A 19,948-nucleotide genomic window follows, 5' to 3' on the forward strand; every position below is an offset into this window, starting at 1 on the left:
TCTGAGCAGCATACATGTCCCATGTGGTTGCTTAGGATATCTGATTATGCCTCCTTAGGTTCTTAATTATGATTACCTCGGGGACACAAGGTACTTAATTACGTCCTTTGTGTGTGCAACTGTGCATTGTTTACGTAACATACATGTCAACAAATTAGGAAAAGACTAATTAATTAGTAGTACTCCCTCTCCCTCTTTTTCATAATAAACTTAATTCTAACATTTTTTCTTGTTACACAAAAAGTGTAACTTTACAATTATAATGCAAATTATACTTACTTTCATCTGAAAATTAATTACAAATATTTGAACAATTTTTTTAATTTATGTAAAAAATAATACTTATTCAGAAACAGAGTGAATATTACATTAAATCAAATGAACCATGTTGTCTTCTCCAAGCTCAATGGTGTTGGGGTTCACAATTTCGCATTCCCAACAAACGCAACATATCGATCAAAATTACCACCACAACCTTAAAATTAGAGAAAAAAATCGGTGATTAATATTCTTTCTGTTTCAAATTGATCAAATTTTTAGTTTTTTCTCACGCATAGTAATAAAATATATTAAATTTTAGTATTAAATGTATATTTTTTGTGGTCATCTATTTTTCATAATTTTAAACCAATAAAAATTCAGTAAATACATTTAATTTTCTTAAATTTTAAAATTAGTCATTATTAATTAATAAAAAGTACATTGAAAATACAAAATAATGTATTTTTAAAATAATTTTTTTCTTCTAAAACATGTATATTTATGAAACACAAGGAACAATAACTTATTAGTTATATTATAGTTTAAACTTTATCTAGTGAATCTCTCTAAAAATTGAAAGTTTAAATAAAAATTTAACAAATAAATATTAAATACATATGTATATATTTTTTAACTAATTGCAAAGGGAGATGCAACATGTTAGTCCATGTGGGTTTCACGTACTAAATGTTAGGCCTGTTAGGCTCCACGACGTTTTTATGTCCAACGATTCCTTTTGATTTTTCCTATCAATTTTAGTCCATTCAAACATAATGTAACAAAATAAGAATATTCAACCTTAAGTTCTTATAAATGATGAGAAAAGCAGCAACGTGAAACACTTGAATTGTCGGATGTAAATATTAACAGTATAATCTAAATCTAGTTTGAATAGTTGGAACTATTGTATAGTTAGGTTTACTCTGCGGAATTAACGTCGTAGTTTAAGCTTTCGATCTTGCTACATTGCGTAATTATAGTAAATAGCATGCCATAATAGTGACTTCGACGAGTCCTCTATACGTCTTGACTTTCTTATAGGTTAACAACCAGAATACGGTATAATATAATGGCCCGACAGAATACTTATTGATGTTTAAGCACACTTCACCTACCTATAGCTTTACTCACAAACCGATTGGTCAATTTACCAATTTACACCGACTTCTTTTTACCAACGTTGAATTGTAACAAGTTCTAGAGATAATGACGGTGCCTCGACAAGACCACAAAAAAAATCAAAAGGAGAAGAAACGACGACTTTATTTTCGGGTTTAAAGCCATGTTTGTTTATCACCCACTCTATCTAAATGCTTTATCCAGATATTCCATTTTGATATTCGTTTTTGTATTTCGTCTATGCATTCAAAAAATTCATCTGAATACAATTATGTTTGTTTGTTTATTTATTTATTTTTTAACTTGTCCACATGGATTTGTTAGTAAAATGACTAAAAGTGTGTGTTTGCAGTTTTGACGTAAAAATGCGTTTTGGAAAGAAAAAAAATTACGGTTTTGACAGAAAAATGCATTTTACGATTTTGACACAAAATTGTGTTTTGCTGTTATGGCGTGAGAGTGCTTTTTCAGTTTTTATATAAAAGTTTGTTTTTGACGAAAAAAGTGCATTTTGTGGTTTGTTGGGAAAGTATGTTTTACGGTTTTGACAAAAAATCCATTTTTACAGTTTTAAAAGAAAATGCATTTTTACGGTTTTGGCCAAAAAGTGTGTTTTTGCATATTTAACGGAAAAATATGTTTTTACAGTTTTGACATAAAAGTACATTTTGCGGTTTTGGCAAAAAAAAGTGTGCTTTGGAAGTTTTGGCGGGAAAATTTTTTTTTTTGCGGTTTTGGCAGGAAACGCTTTGGGGGGAGGGTTGGCGGAAAAATGTTTTCGCGGTTTTAGAGGGAATTTTTTTTTTTTTTTTTGCGGTTTTGGCGGGAAAATATGGTTTTGGTGGGAAAGTGTGTTATTAGGCTTTTGTGCGTTTTTGCGAATTTGGTAGGAAAGTGCATTTTTACCGTTTTGGTGGGAAAAATTCATTTTTACTGTTTTGACAAAAAAGTGTTTTTACGCGTTTGGCCGAAAAGTGTGGATTTACGGGTTTGGCTAAAAAATGTGTTCATGGAAAATGTGTTTTTACGTTTCTGCATTTTTTGCAGTTTTGGCGGAAATGTACGATTTTTGGTTATCACGAAAAAATTTATCTGCAAAAAAAATTAGATTTTTTTGTTTGAAAAAAGTGTTTCAGTTTTAAAAGGTTATTTTTGTCATTTATTATTTTGGAGTGAACTAGATGCATTTGCGTCGAGATACACCATGGAAATTCATCCTCATTTAGGTGAGAATTTGATGTGAATTTTCAAAAATGCAGTTGTGTAATCCATCTGGATGTTACATTATAATGCATTAAACAAACATTGATTTACATATTTACCCAGATTGATCACCTGGGTGAGCAAACTAACAACACCTAAGTTTTCTGGTTAGTCATCTCTTTCACTGATCAATCGATCGGTTTCATATCAACACTTCATATGTTTCATAATATAAATTGTAAATGTATTTTTTTAAATATAATTTTCTATATTTCTATTTAATTATTTATAGTTTTGAATATTGTGTAACTAAATTAAATTTGCATATTTTATAATTACGTAAATTATATTTATTTTATATATTAAATGATTTTTTGAAATATTTTTTTAATATTCTTGATTTTAAAACAATTTATACTAGATGATAACCCGCGCCCTGCGCGGAATGAGAAAATTTAAAGAGATTTTTGAATCAACAGGTATCAGAAAGTTAATAGTCTTAGAAAGAAATATTACATGTATATAATAAGGGGGATTCAACGAAAGTGTGTATGTCTATATAAATTAAGCTTGGATTTAAAGAAAAAACTTGTGCATTTGTTTTGTTTAATTGAAGTATATTTTGTGGAAATGAATCCATGAGAGTAAGCAAAAAACTTATATAAAATAAATTATGAAGTAACGATAAAAACGAAACAAAAGCAATAAAATTATTGTTTTCATAAACTAAATTATAAATATAAAATAAAACGAAACATAAGCAAAATAATACTAAAATATGAAAGAAACAAAATATAATATAGGATACTAATTTACGGATGAGGAGATGTAATCATACGGCCTTGCATTTATATATGCAAGACGCGGGCCGATGGCAATTATAGCTATTTTCCATAATTATTTCCGTAAAATCAATTAAAATTATGTCCAAGGCAAAATATTCACATCCCCTTTATATTCAAAATACTGAATTTTGAAAACTTGCCTTGATCGTTGCTATGCGAATTTATTGGAATAGTATAGGAAACAAACTGAGATTCTTTTTTTTTTTTTTTTTTTTTTTTTTTTTTTGTCATCAGCATTACAGACTCATGTTGACTCTGTGAACCAAACCGGGTGAGCTGAATCCATGTGAACGACAAAAGACGATTGCTTCCTAGCACTGCGTGCCAGACTATCCGCCTTTGAATTTTGCGTCCGTGGTACATAGATAATGTCTGCTCTTATGAAGCTCTCTTTCAGGATCGTGATGTCTTCTAAATAATTTGCAAAAGCTGGCCATTCTTCTGGTTCCGAAACCATCTTCACCAATTGAGAACAATCCGTTGCAAACGTAACCTGAAATTGACGTAAATTCCTCATGCATTCCATTGCCCAGAGTAACGCTTCTATTTCCGCATGAAGAGGCGAAAGACTAGCCCTGACATTTCTCGCCCCCAACAAACCATCAAACCCTTCCAAAGTACTAAGCCAACCTTGTCCTGAGAAACTAACACCCTCTTTCCATGAGCCATCTGTAAAACACCATCTACCTGGTATCGACGGTAATATCGGATCTATTATTGATGTTATCATCCTCTGATCGATTGCTATTTGTGCTTCCGCCCACAGTATCGATTCTGTTTCAGCCAGTTTAAGCGTATCCATAGGGTCCATATCCAAATTACTAAAAACTTTATTATTCCTAGCTTTCCAAATGTACCAAAGTATCCATGCAAACTGATGATCTTCCATCGACGGGAGAATTCTCCAGAATAGATAATCCATGTTTGTAAAGAGGGAATTTGTTGGAAAAATAGTTGGATTTGATGGTATCTTCGAAAGAGCCCAAACCTGAAGAGCTTCTAGTCAACTAAATTAAATTCAAAATTAGTCAGTGAAGATCAAAAATATGATTATATGATTCGATTTCGAAGATGAATTTCCATTACCAAATTCGGCTAATATTAATGAATACATATATAACCGGAATTAGTGTTATATTTAGCTTCATATTTCCTAATTTGAAATATTCATACGGCAATCATGCATTGTCACGCAAGTATTGTGTGGTTGACAATGCCTTTATGATCTTTGAAAATTATATTATGGCAATCAATACCATAATTGCCATATTTCCTGATTTATTGCATTGATAGATGGTTATCGACATTGCCAAGGATCTCGAGTATACATTGAATTATCATTGATTGTTTTCATATGTGATATAATATATAGTGTGATGTATTCGATACATGAAAATGAAATTCCTTAGTATTTTTTATGTAATATAATATATGGTAACCGGTTTTAAAATGATATAAAACACATTAACATAAAATCGAAAAGTAACACAACAAAAGCAACATTAAACCGATTTCAAATTATAAATTATAATCTTCATTAAGAAAAATACATTAAACCGATTTCAAGTTATAATCTCATTTGATATAGTGTGATCTCGAATATACATTTAAACAACATTCGAGTATAGTAGTCATATGTAATATAATATATGTCAACCGGTTTTAAAATGATATAAAACACATTACCAAATAACCGGTTATTTCCTTCGTCTACATTGAGATTGTACGTTACCAAGATATACTATTAAAACATTATGCTAAGCTATAATTAATAAATAATGGCAAAGAATGTAATAAATCTAGTAAAGAGAGGGTTTTAAATTAGAGAGTGTGAGAGTGAATATGGTGATGCCACATAGGAAATGGCATTTTGGTTAATAATACATGAGCATAAGGTTAGTCTTAAAAAATGTTCTTCTTTTAATATAAAAGGGATTATGGAAAAAGGGGATAACTGAAGCAAAACTACCTTCCATAATTTTGGTTTGGCTAGAAAATCATTGATTTGGTTATAAACCTAACTAGATTTTGATTAAAAATTTAAGAACAAAATTTATAAATTTATGAATCTTATATATTAAACAGAAGTCACAACCTTGATTTATGTGTGATTTTTTTTAAAAATGGACCTAATGGACCTATTACTAGAAAGTCATGTTACATTTAATCTCTAATCTTATCATTATTATAGGTCTAAATAACTCACTTTCTAGATTATAGGAACTAAATAATATGTCTATAACACAATATTGCTACATTATAGGAACTAAATAACTATCAATCCTTTCCAAGCAAAAAAACGTGATCTGAAAACTTTGTTATCAATTTTTACTTTCATATCATGTATCATCGTGTTTGAAAGAGACCGCAAGGAGTAGTAATATTTCTCGAGATTTCTACACCTAATCATGTACATTTTTAAAACTAAACTGATTTCATATTGATTTGTGTTTTGTATATAGTTCATTTACAAAATATAATTAAATGTTTAGTTAAATTCTTTATAAAATTTATACACGAAGCTTTAAGCTTAATTTTTGTTAATTTTCTTATTTTGTGAAATGTTTGATTATCTTTGGAGATGATAATGTTTTAATATTTTCCAAATTATGTTTCCATTTATTTATTCAATAATGAAATACTAATCAAACAAACAAACTAAAATATAAAAAGAAATAAACACATGTGAAAGTTTGAAACAACCTATTTGATGGAGAACAAGTATATTATTATGTTTGAACAACCTTAATATACTCGATAATATAAATCTATGAAACTAAAAGTTTAATTTTTTGATAACTCGTGAAAGTTTGAAACAACCAATTCAATATAAAAAATATGGTAAAATTATTATGTTTTAAAAAATGATAGACACACCTCATATATATTATAATATGTATACCAATTAAAAATTGAAAGCAAAATGTTTATATAAAAATAAATGAAAACAAACACCTGCGCGGTTGCGCGGATCGAGATCTAGTTATGTATTTTAAATTAGTATGTAGTTTATATTAAAACTTGTGTACATGATTCATTTTAATAATTATTAATTATACTTAAATTTGAGATTTGAAGAGAACTATGACTAATTTATTAAAATCTCATTTCAATTATTTTTGTATTGATGCCTTGTAAACGTTAAAAATTTTAATCTTAAGTTTGTGAATAGAAATTAATTAATTTTAATAATGCTATACATATCCGCGTTTAAGATTATGAAGAAACATTTTTAAGACAACACACATACATATTTTCGTATTATGTTACTTTTTAACCCGTAATAAATGACATTAATTTTTAATAAGTAAACATTATAAGTTGAATATGTACTGTATTCATATTACTATTTTACATTTACGTAATAATATGTGTTTGTATAAATATATTTAAATGAAAAAATAACAATGTAATCTGTTTAATTAACTTGTTTTGTAGTAAATTTAATTTTTTTAAGTAAAACAAAATGATTTGATCTATTTTCAACCTATTTCACACCGGTCAATGTTTATTTATAATTTTATAGATAAATTAATATGTTAGGTTAACCCATTTCGTGGTTGAATAATATTTTGTAAATTTAACTTAATAACCCACTAAAACTACAATCTTAAAACCTGAATTATCATCTGATACACCATAAGATTGAATTATTACAAATATTATATATTTTTAGCTAACTAATATTAACTAAATTTTTGTCAATTTGTATTATTACTGGAATCAAATATAAAATTAATTTACTAATAACTAATCAATTATTTAAGTATTTAAAATATTTTATAAATAAGCAGCTATTGAAATGTAATCTTAAAAGTAAATTGGAGTGTTTTTTTATTTTTTTCTTGGAAAGATTTTAATATTCTCTATATTTTGACCATATTGTAGTAACATGAGGTTTTTTCAAAATTTTAATCATATATGTTGATCTCAATTTTATAGTTTGGTCGTAGTTTGTAAAAGTAAAAAAGAAACAGTAAAAATGGTTATTTGAATGGTTGATATAACATTGCAATTGCTTTTCTAAAAAAAACATTGCAATTGCTTTTCTAAAAAAAACATTGCAATTGCATGTTTAATTATAAAAGCAAGGACTTCAAACTCTAGAATTTGCTATCTTGTGTAGATTAATTGATGCATGATCATGTTACGTTCTATTAGAAGGTAGTGATTTTATTTGTTTTTGTCGACAAACTATTTTTTTATATTAAAACCAATTAAATTAACCAGAACCCGTTGGGTGCTCTCTCTCTCTCTTCTCTCTAAAAATCTTTGAGAGAGAGAGTTTTGTTTTTCCGGTAACTTTGCTGGTTCTCTTCCGGCGAACTCTTCACCGGTCCTGGAGATCGGTATCCCGTAAAAGTGGTCTCGTTGACATTTTTACTTGGATTTTTGACTCCGGTGACTCTCCATCTTGGAGTTTGACGGTCGGCTTTTGACTCTGGCGAACTCGACATGTTGTCCGGTGAAGTCATAACCTTGATTTATGTGTGATTTTTTTAAAAAATAAACCTAATAGACGTATTACTAGAAATTCATGTTACATTTAATCTCTAATCTTATCATGATTATAGGTCTAAATAACTCACTTTCTAGATTATAGAAACTAAATAATATGTCTATAACACAATATTGCTACATTATAGGAACTAAATAACTATCAATCATTTCCAAACAAAAAAGCGTGATCTGGAAACTCTGTTATCAATTTTTACTTTCATATCATGTATCATCGTGTTTGAAAGAGACTGTAAAGAGCAGAGATATTTCTCGAGACTTCTACACCTAATCATGTACATTTTTAAAACTAAAATGATTTCACATTGATTTGTGTTTTGTATATAGTTCATTTAAAAAATATAATTAAATGTTTAATTAAATTCTTTATAAAATTTATACACGAAGCTTTAAGTTTAGTTTTTGTTAATTTTCTTATTTTGTGAAATGTTTGATCATATTTGGAGATGATAGTATTTTAATATTTTGTAAATTCTATTTCTATTTATTTATTCAATAATGAAATACTAATCAAACAAACAAACTAAAAAATAAGAAGAAATAAACACATGTGAAAGTTTGAAACAAAATATTTGATGGAGAACAGGTATACTCTAATATTATTATGTTTGAACAACCTTAATATAATCGATAATATAAATCTATGAAGCTAAAAATTTAATTTTTTAATAACTTGTGAAAGTTTGAAAAACCAATTCAACATAAAAAATATGGTAAAATTATTATGTTTTAAAAAGTAATAGACACACCTCATATATATTATAATATATATACCAATTAAAAATTGAAAACAAAATGTTTATATAAAAATAAATGAAAACAAATACCTGCGCGGTTGCACTGGTCGAGATCTAGAGATCTAGTTATGTATTTTAAATTAGTATGTAGTTTATATTAAAACTTGTGTACATGATCCATTTTAATAATTATTAATTATACTAAATTTTGAGATTTGAAGAGAACTTTGACTAATTTATTAAAATCTCATTTCAATTATTTTTGTATTGATGCCTTGTAAACGTTAAAAATTTTAATCTTACGTTTGTGAATAGAAATTAATTTGTTTTTATAATTCTAGACATATCCGCATTTAAGATTATGAAGAGACATTTTTAAGACGACACACATACATATTTTCGTATTATGTTACTTTTTAACCCGTAATAAATGACATTAATTTTTAATAAGTAATAATTATAAGTTGAATATGTACTGTATTCATATTACTATTTTACATTTATGTAATAATATGTGTTTGTATAAATATATTTAAATGAAAAAATAAAAATGTAATCTGTTTAATTAACTTGTTTTGTAGTAAATTTAATTTTTATAAGTAAAACAAAATGATTTGATCTATTTTCAACCTATTTCACATCGGTCAATGTTTATTTATAATTTTATAGATAAATTAATATGTTAGGTTAACCCATTTCGTGGTTGAATAATATTTTGTAAATTTTACTTAATAACCCACTAAAACTACAATCTTAAAATCCGAATTATCATCTGATACACCATAAGATTGAATTATTAAAAATATTATATATTTTTGGCTAACTAATATTAACTAAATTTTTGTTAATTTGTATTATTACTGGAATCAAATATAAAATTAATTTACTAATAACTAATCAATTATTTAAGTATTTAAAGTATTTTACAAATAATCAGCTATTGAAATGTAATCTTAAAAGTAAATTGGAGTGTTTTTTTGTTTTTTTTCTTGGAAAGATTTTAATATTCTCTATATTTTGACCATATTGTAGTAACCTGGGGATTTTTCAAAATTTTAATCATATATGTTGATCTCAATTTTATAGTTTGGTCGTAGTTTGTAAAAGTGAAAAAGAAACAGTAAAAATGGTTATTTGAATGGTTGATATAACATTGCAATTGCTTTTCTAAAAAAAACATTGCAATTGCATGTTTAATTATAAAAGCAAGGACTTCAAACGCTAGAATTTGCTATCTTGTGTAGATTAATTGATGCATGATCATGTTACGTTCTATTATAAGGGAGTGAATTTATTTGTTTTTGTTGACAAACTATTGTTTTATATTGAAACCAATTCAAGTAACCAGAACCCGTTGGGTGCTCTCTCTCTCTTCTCTCTAAAAAATCTTTCAGAGAGAGAGAGTCTTGTTTTTCCGGTTACTTTGGTGGTTCTCTTCCGGCGGACTCTTCACCGGTCCTAGAGATTGGTCTCCCGTAAAAGTGGTTTCGTTGACGTTTTTACTTGGACTTTTGACTCCGGTGACTCTCTATCTTGGAATTTGACAGCCGGCTTTTGACTCTGGCGAAGTCGACTTGTTCTCCGGTGGCGTCGGACGGCTTGTTCCGGAGTTTTTTTCTTTGATCCTCGTCTCTGTTTTACTCTTCAAGTCTTAGCCCTCTTTTGATTTGGATCCGATTGTTTAATCCTTCCCTTGGTTAGGGTTTGTTCATCTTCAGACTAATCTTTATCATCAAAGAAGGTTGTTTCAGATGCAGGATAATTGGATCTTTAAAATCGATTGAAAGTGGCTGATTCTTCTGTCGTAGGCAAAGATTTGCGTTATATGGCATTGACGTTTGGTCTTCTTGGGTTAGCTGCTCTGTCGAGCGGTTTTTCCATCCTTCTGATCAGTTTCCGGCGGTTTGTCGGACCTCAGGCGAAAGACTTCTCTGTCGGTGGAGATTGGTCGTGGGGACATCTTAAAGCAACATGTGTCCTCTACAGTTAGGGTTTCGATGCGTGGGTTGGTGTGTGGCTCACCTCTTCTCCGTTCTGGGCTTGCCCTTCTTGGGTCTTTATGTTGTTTTAGTTGTTCTATCTTTACGTCTTTTTGTGCCTAGTTTGTAAAGAACTTTGTTTAATAAAATTTCAGTTGACCCAAAAAAACCCAATTAAAGTTAAAAATGAAAGGTGAAATACAAAGCCAAATAATTTCCTAAAATAGTCCTCAACGACTCTACTAAGATCCCTTTGGGCATACTCATCAATGAGTTTATGGATTCTATTTTATTTTGCGCTCTTCTATTCTTGGTAGAAGCTGATATTTCTATCACCATTCCTCAGCCATAGAATTCTGCTCTTCAGCTTCCAGAAGGCCTCTCCATTTTTACATTGTCGACTCAGCTCCTTTTTCAAATTATTTAGCTCCACCGTATATCTAAGGGGCTCCTCTTTGTTTTACAAAAAAAAAAAAAAGGGGCTCCTCTTTAGAAATACATGCGTTAAACTTGAAACTAATACCCTCAATGACCTCGACGCTTACCTTTGCCGTAATTTAATCTTCTTCCAGACAATCAAAACTAACTTAATCACCCAGTAAAGGAGATATGCCCTTACTGGGAGAACATTATTTAAAAAAGAAATTGGTGAGATTAACCAGAATGTACCTCATGACGTTGGAATAATCATGAAGGAAGAGAACCAACTACCAAGAACAACTTTAAAAAAAAAAAACTAAGAACAAACAAAAAACCAGAGATTAAACCGCCTTATTTGGGAAAAGTTAGATTGGATGAATCCGACAGATTAAACTCTTCTAATTAAAAATAATAATATGAAATCCCTAACATGATCCGATTTGGACGAACAACAAAAACCAAAATTTACAGTCAAAAATAGAAGTTCCTTCTAGATGAATTGATGTGAGAGATAAGTTATCTGAGTGATTGATAATGATAATTGTAAACGAATAGATAGGAATGGCTAAAATCAAAAGACTATAATACCCCATAACGAAGGATAAAAAATCCTTTGAAAACGTGATGGCAAAAAAGATGCCAAGTAGTTGGTTGTATGCGTAAATATAGGGCTGCGACTTTTAGCCCGAACCATTTCCCCCAACTGGATCCGACCTGAAATGGACCCGTTCAGTTTTGGTACTAGTCAATTTATCCGATAGGTATTATTAGTGTTGATTACTCATGGGTATAGGTTTGATTTCAGCTTTTACCCAGAACCGAATGGGTACCTGTTTAAACCAAATTCTATGCTAAAAAAAACATAGATTTGTATCTCCCAAGTTCGAACCCGGGTTGAATAGACAAATGACAAGCGTAATATTTAACTACACAAATGCTACTTCAACTTCGTTGTATTTAACTACACATTATTAATATATATACGATTTCTATTCATTTTTTCTTAAAAAATAATACATAAAATAAATAAGTAAAAATGTTTATCCGGACCACTTCAGTTTATATGTAAATTATTTTATATTTAAAAAATATATATATATATATATATATATATATATATATATATATATATATATAATTGACATAATGGACGGGTACCCGAACTAAAATCTATTAAGTAGTTATTGCGTATATAATTCATTTATCCGAAAGAGCTGGACCCAATAGAATTTTACCCGAATCCAACTCAAATATCCGAAGTACCCAGCCGTAGGTAAATAATAGGAGTGATCATGTATTAATAAAATTGATATGTATTATGGATATTTGATTCCCTTGGGCTGCACTATATTTATCTTTCCTAGAAAGAAAGGCATACTATTAAGACCTTATTTAAATATCAGCACATATCAGTTTTCTTTAAGCGTATGTAGTAATGGAGGCCCATTTCTAATTTATTTTCTTGGTGCAGGCCCATGTCGTATCATGTTTAAATTATACGTCTATTCCGCGAGGATGAGTGCACATATTGATCTTATAAGTTTTGGTGGGGTTATATTTGTAAGAAGAGGATGTAACTTAACTATTTTTCTACCACAAGTAGAGATGGCAAAAGAAGAACCTGCCCGCGGGCCAGGCCCGTGTGAACTTGCTTCGGGTCGGGATTGGGTTCTAAGACACAGGCCCGAATTTGAAGCGGGCCTCGCGGGTAAGACTTGTGCGGTATTGGACCAGACGCAGGATTGGCTCGATGTGTACCGCGGGACGCGCGGGGCTCCGCCAAAGACGATCTCTTCCAGCTCGAACGGTGATAGAAATGGCGATTGGTCATCTCCGCGAAACACTGTTCTCCGCAATTCCACCATCCACGACTTCTATGGCTTCCCTGATCCCATGTACAAGGTCTCTCTCTTCCTCTTTTTTCTTACCAGAACCCTAACTTTTGTCTCACCCAGAATCTAGATGAATTAGGTTTTATCCTAAGCCATACCCACCGTTGAAGAAACACATCAATTTTCAATCTGTGGTCAATTATATCAAAAAAGTTTCAATCTATGTGGTCATTTTTGAAACTTGCAGCTGAAATATGAAGCACCTGGAGCTATTGAATTGGGGAAGAGGGTAAAAGAATTGTTAATGGGAGAAGGAGGAATGAAACGTGTTGATGAAGATAAAAACAGAGGACTGGATCATGGAGCTTGGGTTCCTCTTATGCTGATGTATCCAGAGGCGGACATACCTGTTTGCCAGCTCTCTGTTCAATCATCTCAAAGTGGGACTTACCATTACAACATGGGCAAAGCATTGGCTCCACTTAAAGACGAAGGTGTTCTTATCATTGGATCAGGAAGTGCCACTCACAACTTGAGGAAGCTTGACTTTTATATAACTAATGGCTCAGCTGTTCCTTGGGCTTTAGCGTTTGATTATTGGCTCAGAGATTCTCTTCTTCAAGGAAGGTATGAACTACAGTTACAAATTTTTATTTATATATATATTTCTTGGTTAGTGTTACAAGAATCATTGATTGTACGTATTATGTGTGTTATAGAGCAAACCTCTGCTATGTTTACAGGGCAGCTGGGAAACAGGAGAGCATAAGACAGACTGCTGGATCATGTTTGGTCCGTCCTGCTCGTTTTAACCAAAGAAAAGGACAGTTATGTGCAACAATGTCTTAATGTCCTGATCATATAAACTCAAGTGATTTTAGTCATATATTTTCTAAAACTTTTTCTTTATAATGATATGTAATGAGTGGGGGATTGTATTATGATCAAGTAGGAGAACAATATGAGAATGCAAAGGACACTTCACACTTGCATACCGATCTATAAGGCAAAGGACCTCAGGTTAGTCTCTGTTCTATTTATTTATTATGTCGTCTCCATTGCTTATGATAAGAGCTGATAGAATTTAGATACTTGGTTACTAGTACATAGATCTCTTTGTTTCTTGTGTTGTTGTGTTCTTGTGTTCTTATAGCTGATAGAATTTAGGTAATAGGTTACTAGTACATAGATCTTTTTGTTTCTTGTGTTGTTGTGTTGTTGTGTTCTTATAGCTGATAGAATTTAGGTAATAGGTTACTAGTACTTGATCGTCTATGCGTGGATGGTTGCTTGTTCTTGATCGTCTCTTACATATGGTTGCTTGCTCTTGATTGTTTAGTTTGATAGTTTGATAAGACTTGAGTATGAGACTTGATCTTTACGTATGATAGTTTAGATAATAAAAATTTCTTATAATGGTTGAGTCTCTGACCAATGAGAAATAAGAGAATAATTGCTATAATTTTTAAAATTGCATAAAAATATAAACAGAACCCTAAAATATTGACACGACTCACGACTACTACTCACGACCTAAGAAAAAAAAAACGACGCAGAAACCTAAACTCTAACTCTAACGAAGAAGAGAGAAAGAGATGACAGATGATGGTTCAAGTTTCGATCTAAATTTCACACCGTTGAATACAGTGGATTTAGAGAGCCAGCGAGTCCTTGGAGTTATTTTGGCAGCTGATGAGGCTGATGGTTCATCTGATGGAGCAAAAAAGAAGCAAAGAAAGAAGAGAAGGCTTAGTGAAGCTGCTGATGATGAAGATGATAGTGATGTTGAAATCAATCCTCCACCAACCCAAGCTACTACTCTACGCAAACAAGCCACCTGCGGAACTGTGCGAGCCTTGAAATCAAAGAAACCAATGTTACAGTCTACTCTAGACGGTGGCATTGGATCGTCTTCATCTGCTAAGGCGAGTAAAAGGAAAACCAAAACCAAATCTATTCATTTTACCATCCGTGGGGGGAGAAAAAGCTCCAGGCCGACACAAGGCAATGGTAAAAATAAGAAGAAGATTCAAGAGGAGCAGCTTGATTCGGAAGGTGAATTTGAAGAGGACGAGATGGAGAACGAGATGGAGAACGAGAAGGAGGGTAGGTAGTGGTCTGATGTATGGCCCCATTTTACTAAGATTCGAAATTCCAATGGTGAGCAGAAAGCTAAATGCAATTATTGTAAGAATGACTATGCATGGACTTCCCACGAGCATGGAACAAGTGGTTTGAGAAGGCATCGTGACAGATGCAAACTCTTTCCAAGTAATCTCCGAACAAAAAAACTCGATGCTGAAGCCAAATTAGTAAGTGGCAAGTATGATCATGTTGTGTTCAAGCAGCTGGTAACCAAGACTATAATCCAGCATGACCTACCTTACTCATATGTTGAGTATGAGCAAGTCAGAGAAACTTGGAAGCACTTGAATCCTGACGTCAAATTCTTTTGTCGGAACACAGCTAAAGCAGAGGTCTATCGGTTTTATGAAAACGAGAGAGAGACATTGAAGAGGGAATTGGCTAGTCTTCCAGGAAGAGTAAGCTTCACTTCTGATTTGTGGTCATCACTGAAACGGGAGGGTTATATGTGTCTGACAGCACATTACATTGACCGAAATTGGAGGCTGAACAGTAAAATACTGACTTTTTGTGCTCTCCCACCGCCTCACACAGGTATGAATGTTGCTTTAAAGCTTCTTGAATCTGTGGAAGAGTGGGGACTAGAGAAAAAAAATGTTCTCTCTCACATTAGACAATGCTACAAGTAATGATTCGATGCAAGATATAGTGAAAACTCAGGTGCTTTTGAGCAATGATTTGTTGTGTGGAGGTGAGTTTTTTCACGTCAGATGTGCAGCTCACATACTCAACCTCATTGTGCAAGATGGTTTGAAGGTTATTAAAGACTCTTTGCACAAAATTAGAGAGAGTGTTAAGTATGTAACAGCGTCAGAGACGCATGAGATGACGTTTGCAAAATGCGTGGATGCTGCTGGTATAAAGGAGAATGCTGGTTTGATAATGGATGTGCAGACAAGATGGAACTCGACATTCTATATGCTTGAAAGAGCCCTTCCGTACCGTGAAGCGTTTGTTAAGTTGGAGATATATGATAGGAGAAACTATAAGTTTTTGCCTACAGCTACATAATGGAGCAGAGCTGCGAAAATATGTGTTTTCTTGGAGCCTTTTGCTAAGATTACTAGTTTGATGTCAGGTTCGAAATACCCAACATCGAACTTGTATTTCTATCAGGTATGGAAGATCCATAATTGGCTGCAGATAAATGAGGAAAGCGATGATGAGATTATCCGAGAGATGGTGATACCGATGAAAGAGAAGTTTGATAAGTACTGGGAAGAAGTCAGTGATCTTTTTGCAATGACAGCTGTCTTTGATCCACGCTTGAAGCTTCCAGTTGTAGAATATTGTTTAGGGAGACTTGACATGAGTACACGTGATGCGAAAATGAAGAACTTGCGTTTGAAGCTGGAAACTTTGTTTCAATCATACGACAAAAAATCAAAGTCAACATCACCTTCTGCAGAGCCTCGTGAGATGGATCAACAAAATGTTTGTGGAGGACTGAAAGGAACATTTGAGAACTATGGTGTAAGTCTCCTGTTTCTTTTTTTTTTTAATTACTTATGAACCTGCGGTAGATATAGATAGCTTTGAAAGTTTTGATATTCCATCAAATTTAAAAAATAAAAAAATTTAAACACTACAGGATTTTTTTGCGTTTCGCAAAAGTAGTTTTGCTGCGAGTGGAAAGACAGCTCTCCAAGCTTATTTGGATGAACCTGCGCTAGATATGGATAGCTTTGAAAGTTTGGATATTCTCGACTGGTGGAAAGATAATACTCACAGGTTTGGTGATTTGCCAGCAATGGCTTGTGATCTGCTTAGCATTCCGATCACAACAGTGGCTTCAGAATCCTCCTTTAGCATCGGTTCGAGAGTTCTGAACAAATACAGGAGCCGTCTACTTCCCAAAAATGTGCAGGCTCTGATATGTAGTAGGAATTGGCTAAAAGGATTCGAAGCTTATGAACATGGTAAATTATTCACTTTGTTATATATTTTAGGGTGTCATGTTCTTTAAATCTAATTAACTTCGATTTTTAATATTTACACAAGATGAAATGGATGGTGAAGAAGAGATAGTTGAAGTTGAAGAAGAAGAAACTTGATTTTTATTTTGATCTGGTGTTTTTATTTTATTCGCATTATGGATTTTGTGGCGCTCTTTTTCCCTTGTCGGGTTTTGTCCCAATGGGTTTTCCCGATAAGGTTTTTACCGAGGCCACGTTACATTGCTTGGATTTTGTTTGGGTGTTCATTTACATTACTTGGATTTGATTACTTAGATTTGGCGTTGTTACTTAATGTCATTCTTATGCATACACATCAATGCATACGCATCAAAGTTTATTTCTGTTTTAGTTTCTTGTTGATACTACATGCCATTCAACAAAGGAGACAAACTATTAAGTTTTCTTATATCGTTTGAAAACACAAGTATTAAGTTGCTTGAACTAAACTATTTTGTTGCTTCTGTCTTTTAATAGGTTTGACTTTTTTTTTTTTTTGAACAACTTAATAAGTTTGACTTCTAAGTTGTTATAATGCTCGTTAAGTTGAACTGAAGTATGAACACAAGAATAATGTTTGTACAAGGAACTTGTATTCAAATAAAAACTTTGAAATGAGGACTCGTTATGTTAAGTAATCTATGTTTGTTATGTTTGTATTGAACACAAGAGTAATGTTATGTAAGATACGTTTCTGAAACGTATGATAGAGGTTCATATACTTCTTTTGTTGATCTTCTGGTCAAAAGCTATAGTTAAGCATGGAATGAGACGTTTGGGTGATGTTATCATGCAAAGACTTACGAAAACATCTTCTGAACAATTGTTTGTTGCAGGAAATAACACACGTATAGTACATGGAACACCATTCAACTTCTAAATGGTGACCCGCGGGCCTGCCCGCAAAGACCTGTGCACTAGGCGGGGCGGGATTGGTCAATGCTTCTTGGAACCGCATCCCGCGGCGGTCCAGCCCGCTGTGACCCGACTGAACTTGAGCCCGTGGCGGGGCGGGCCATTTGGTTGCGGGTGAGCTCGTTTGCCATCTCTAACCACAAGAGTAGGGAGGAGATCCATTTCAATGAAAGTTGAGAACTATAGAAGAAAACAAGTAGTGATGTCTCGATTTCAATTCGAAAATTAAATCATTTACTTAGAAACAAAGGTGAGCAACTGAACATGATAAAAAGTTGTAAGAGATAAAGGGCAGGAAGACTTGACGCACAAATGACAGACAAGGGACCCTATCGTGAAGCAGAAGCAATGCAATAGTCAAAACATTTTATCATTATCAAACCACGTTTCGTGCAACCCTCTCTAAACCAGTACATGCACTGGAAACCTTCGTGTAATTGTTGTCTTGATTTCAAGATGAAATTGATTTCGAGATTTATAACTGCAAGATGGACAAATATTACCCTAAAAATTATATATTAAAGAATATAAGTCTTTTTGAAATATTATATATAAAAATTATGTTTGGAACTTTTAGTTTTACAGCCATTTCAATCACTCTTTGGAACCTTTTTCTTTTTACTTGATGATCTATCACATCAAACATGTTTCATCTTGTTCTTTTGTTAATTGGATTTGATCGCATGATGACTTGAGATAATCGCCGAATTATGTAAAGTGGATTGTTTTTGGTAAGAAAATGCATTACGGTCAATAATATTACGATTAAGTTTCTTATAAGCTCTAGTTAAAAAAAAGAGTTTCTTATTAGCTGAAGAAGCCATATTGATCTTGGAATTGAAATAGCAGCTGAGAAATTACTCTATGATCATGAGAATTTTAGGGTTTAGGCTTCGCTTTGTTGATTTTTTTCTCTTTTGGTTAAACTTTGTTGGAACTGAGTCTTTTTAAAATTTTAATTTATTTCTTAGTTTCCGAAAATTATTGTTTTAATACAGGAAAGAATTTGCTATTTTTTTGACATGTGATAGTATACCACTACAAGAAAACAGCGACATACTGAGGGAAAAAATCGTCGGTATGTCGTCGGAATAACGTTATTCCGACGACATACCGACGAAATAAGTCTTCGGAAATAAGTCCTCGGAAATTCTTTTTTCCTCGGAATTTCCTCGGAAATTTCAGACAGAATTCCAAGGAAACAAATTTCCGAGGAAACTCCGAGGACAACAAGTTCGTCGGAAAGCTCCTCGGAATATCCCGAGGAAGTTCGACGAAATGTTCCTCAGAATTTTCATCGGGAATTTCCGAGAGTTCATTTCCTCGGAATTTAGAAATTAATTTTTATGTTCATTTCCTCGGAATTTCATCGAGGAACATGTCCCTCGGTATATTCCGAGAGTTCATTTCCTCGGAATTTAGAAAAAAATTAATTTTTTTAAAAAAAATAAAATTTTTGAAATTTAAATTCGAAAATATAAAATTAAAATTAAAATTAAAAACATATTAGATAATATTCAAACTTGTACAAATAAAAAATAAAATATTTCGAGTTTTTGAAAAAAAAAAAAACTACGGGTCTGGCACGTTCGGGAACACCTCGTTCGGGTACATCCTCTGCATCATCTCCATCATTTGCTGGTTCAGCCTCCTCTGTGCCTCATAGCCCGCCTGTTGAGCCGCCATTTGGGTCTCCAACAAAGATATGCGATCATCCTTGTCCTTTAACTGAGCCGTAAGTACTTCTGGATCAACAAAGGGCGGTGGTGCAGAAGAAGGAGGAACCGACCGGGTGCGACGACCCAAACCGACCGAACGTCCCTTCTTCTTTGGAACCGACTGAAATAGAAAATAGCCAAATTTAAATCAAGAAATAAATGAATTGAACTTAAATAAAAAAGAACTTACGGATTCAACGATTTCGTTGATTCGAAACCGGGACAAGTTGGTCGAAGCCGTCGAATCGTCATCCTCGGTTTGAAGCTGAGACACTTCGTCTTGCACCTGAGTTTGGACCAG

General features: G+C 32.4%; 1 protein-coding gene across 1 annotated transcript; it reads left to right on the top strand.

Moving 5' to 3' along the window:
• The first annotated feature begins 12,672 nt into the window (after positions 1 to 12,672).
• LOC125589768 (extradiol ring-cleavage dioxygenase-like) lies at positions 12,673 to 15,016 on the top strand. Its single transcript, XM_048762160.1, has 2 exons — positions 12,673 to 12,984; positions 13,162 to 15,016. The coding sequence occupies exons 1-2, from the start codon at positions 12,688 to 12,690 to the stop codon at positions 13,681 to 13,683; spliced, it is 819 nt and encodes a 272-aa protein (XP_048618117.1). The 5' UTR covers positions 12,673 to 12,687; the 3' UTR covers positions 13,684 to 15,016.
• Positions 15,017 to 19,948: the final 4,932 nt, after the last annotated feature.

This window comes from Brassica napus, chromosome C7, assembly GCF_020379485.1.
Source record: "Brassica napus cultivar Da-Ae chromosome C7, Da-Ae, whole genome shotgun sequence".
Classification (NCBI taxonomy): domain Eukaryota; kingdom Viridiplantae; phylum Streptophyta; class Magnoliopsida; order Brassicales; family Brassicaceae; genus Brassica; species Brassica napus.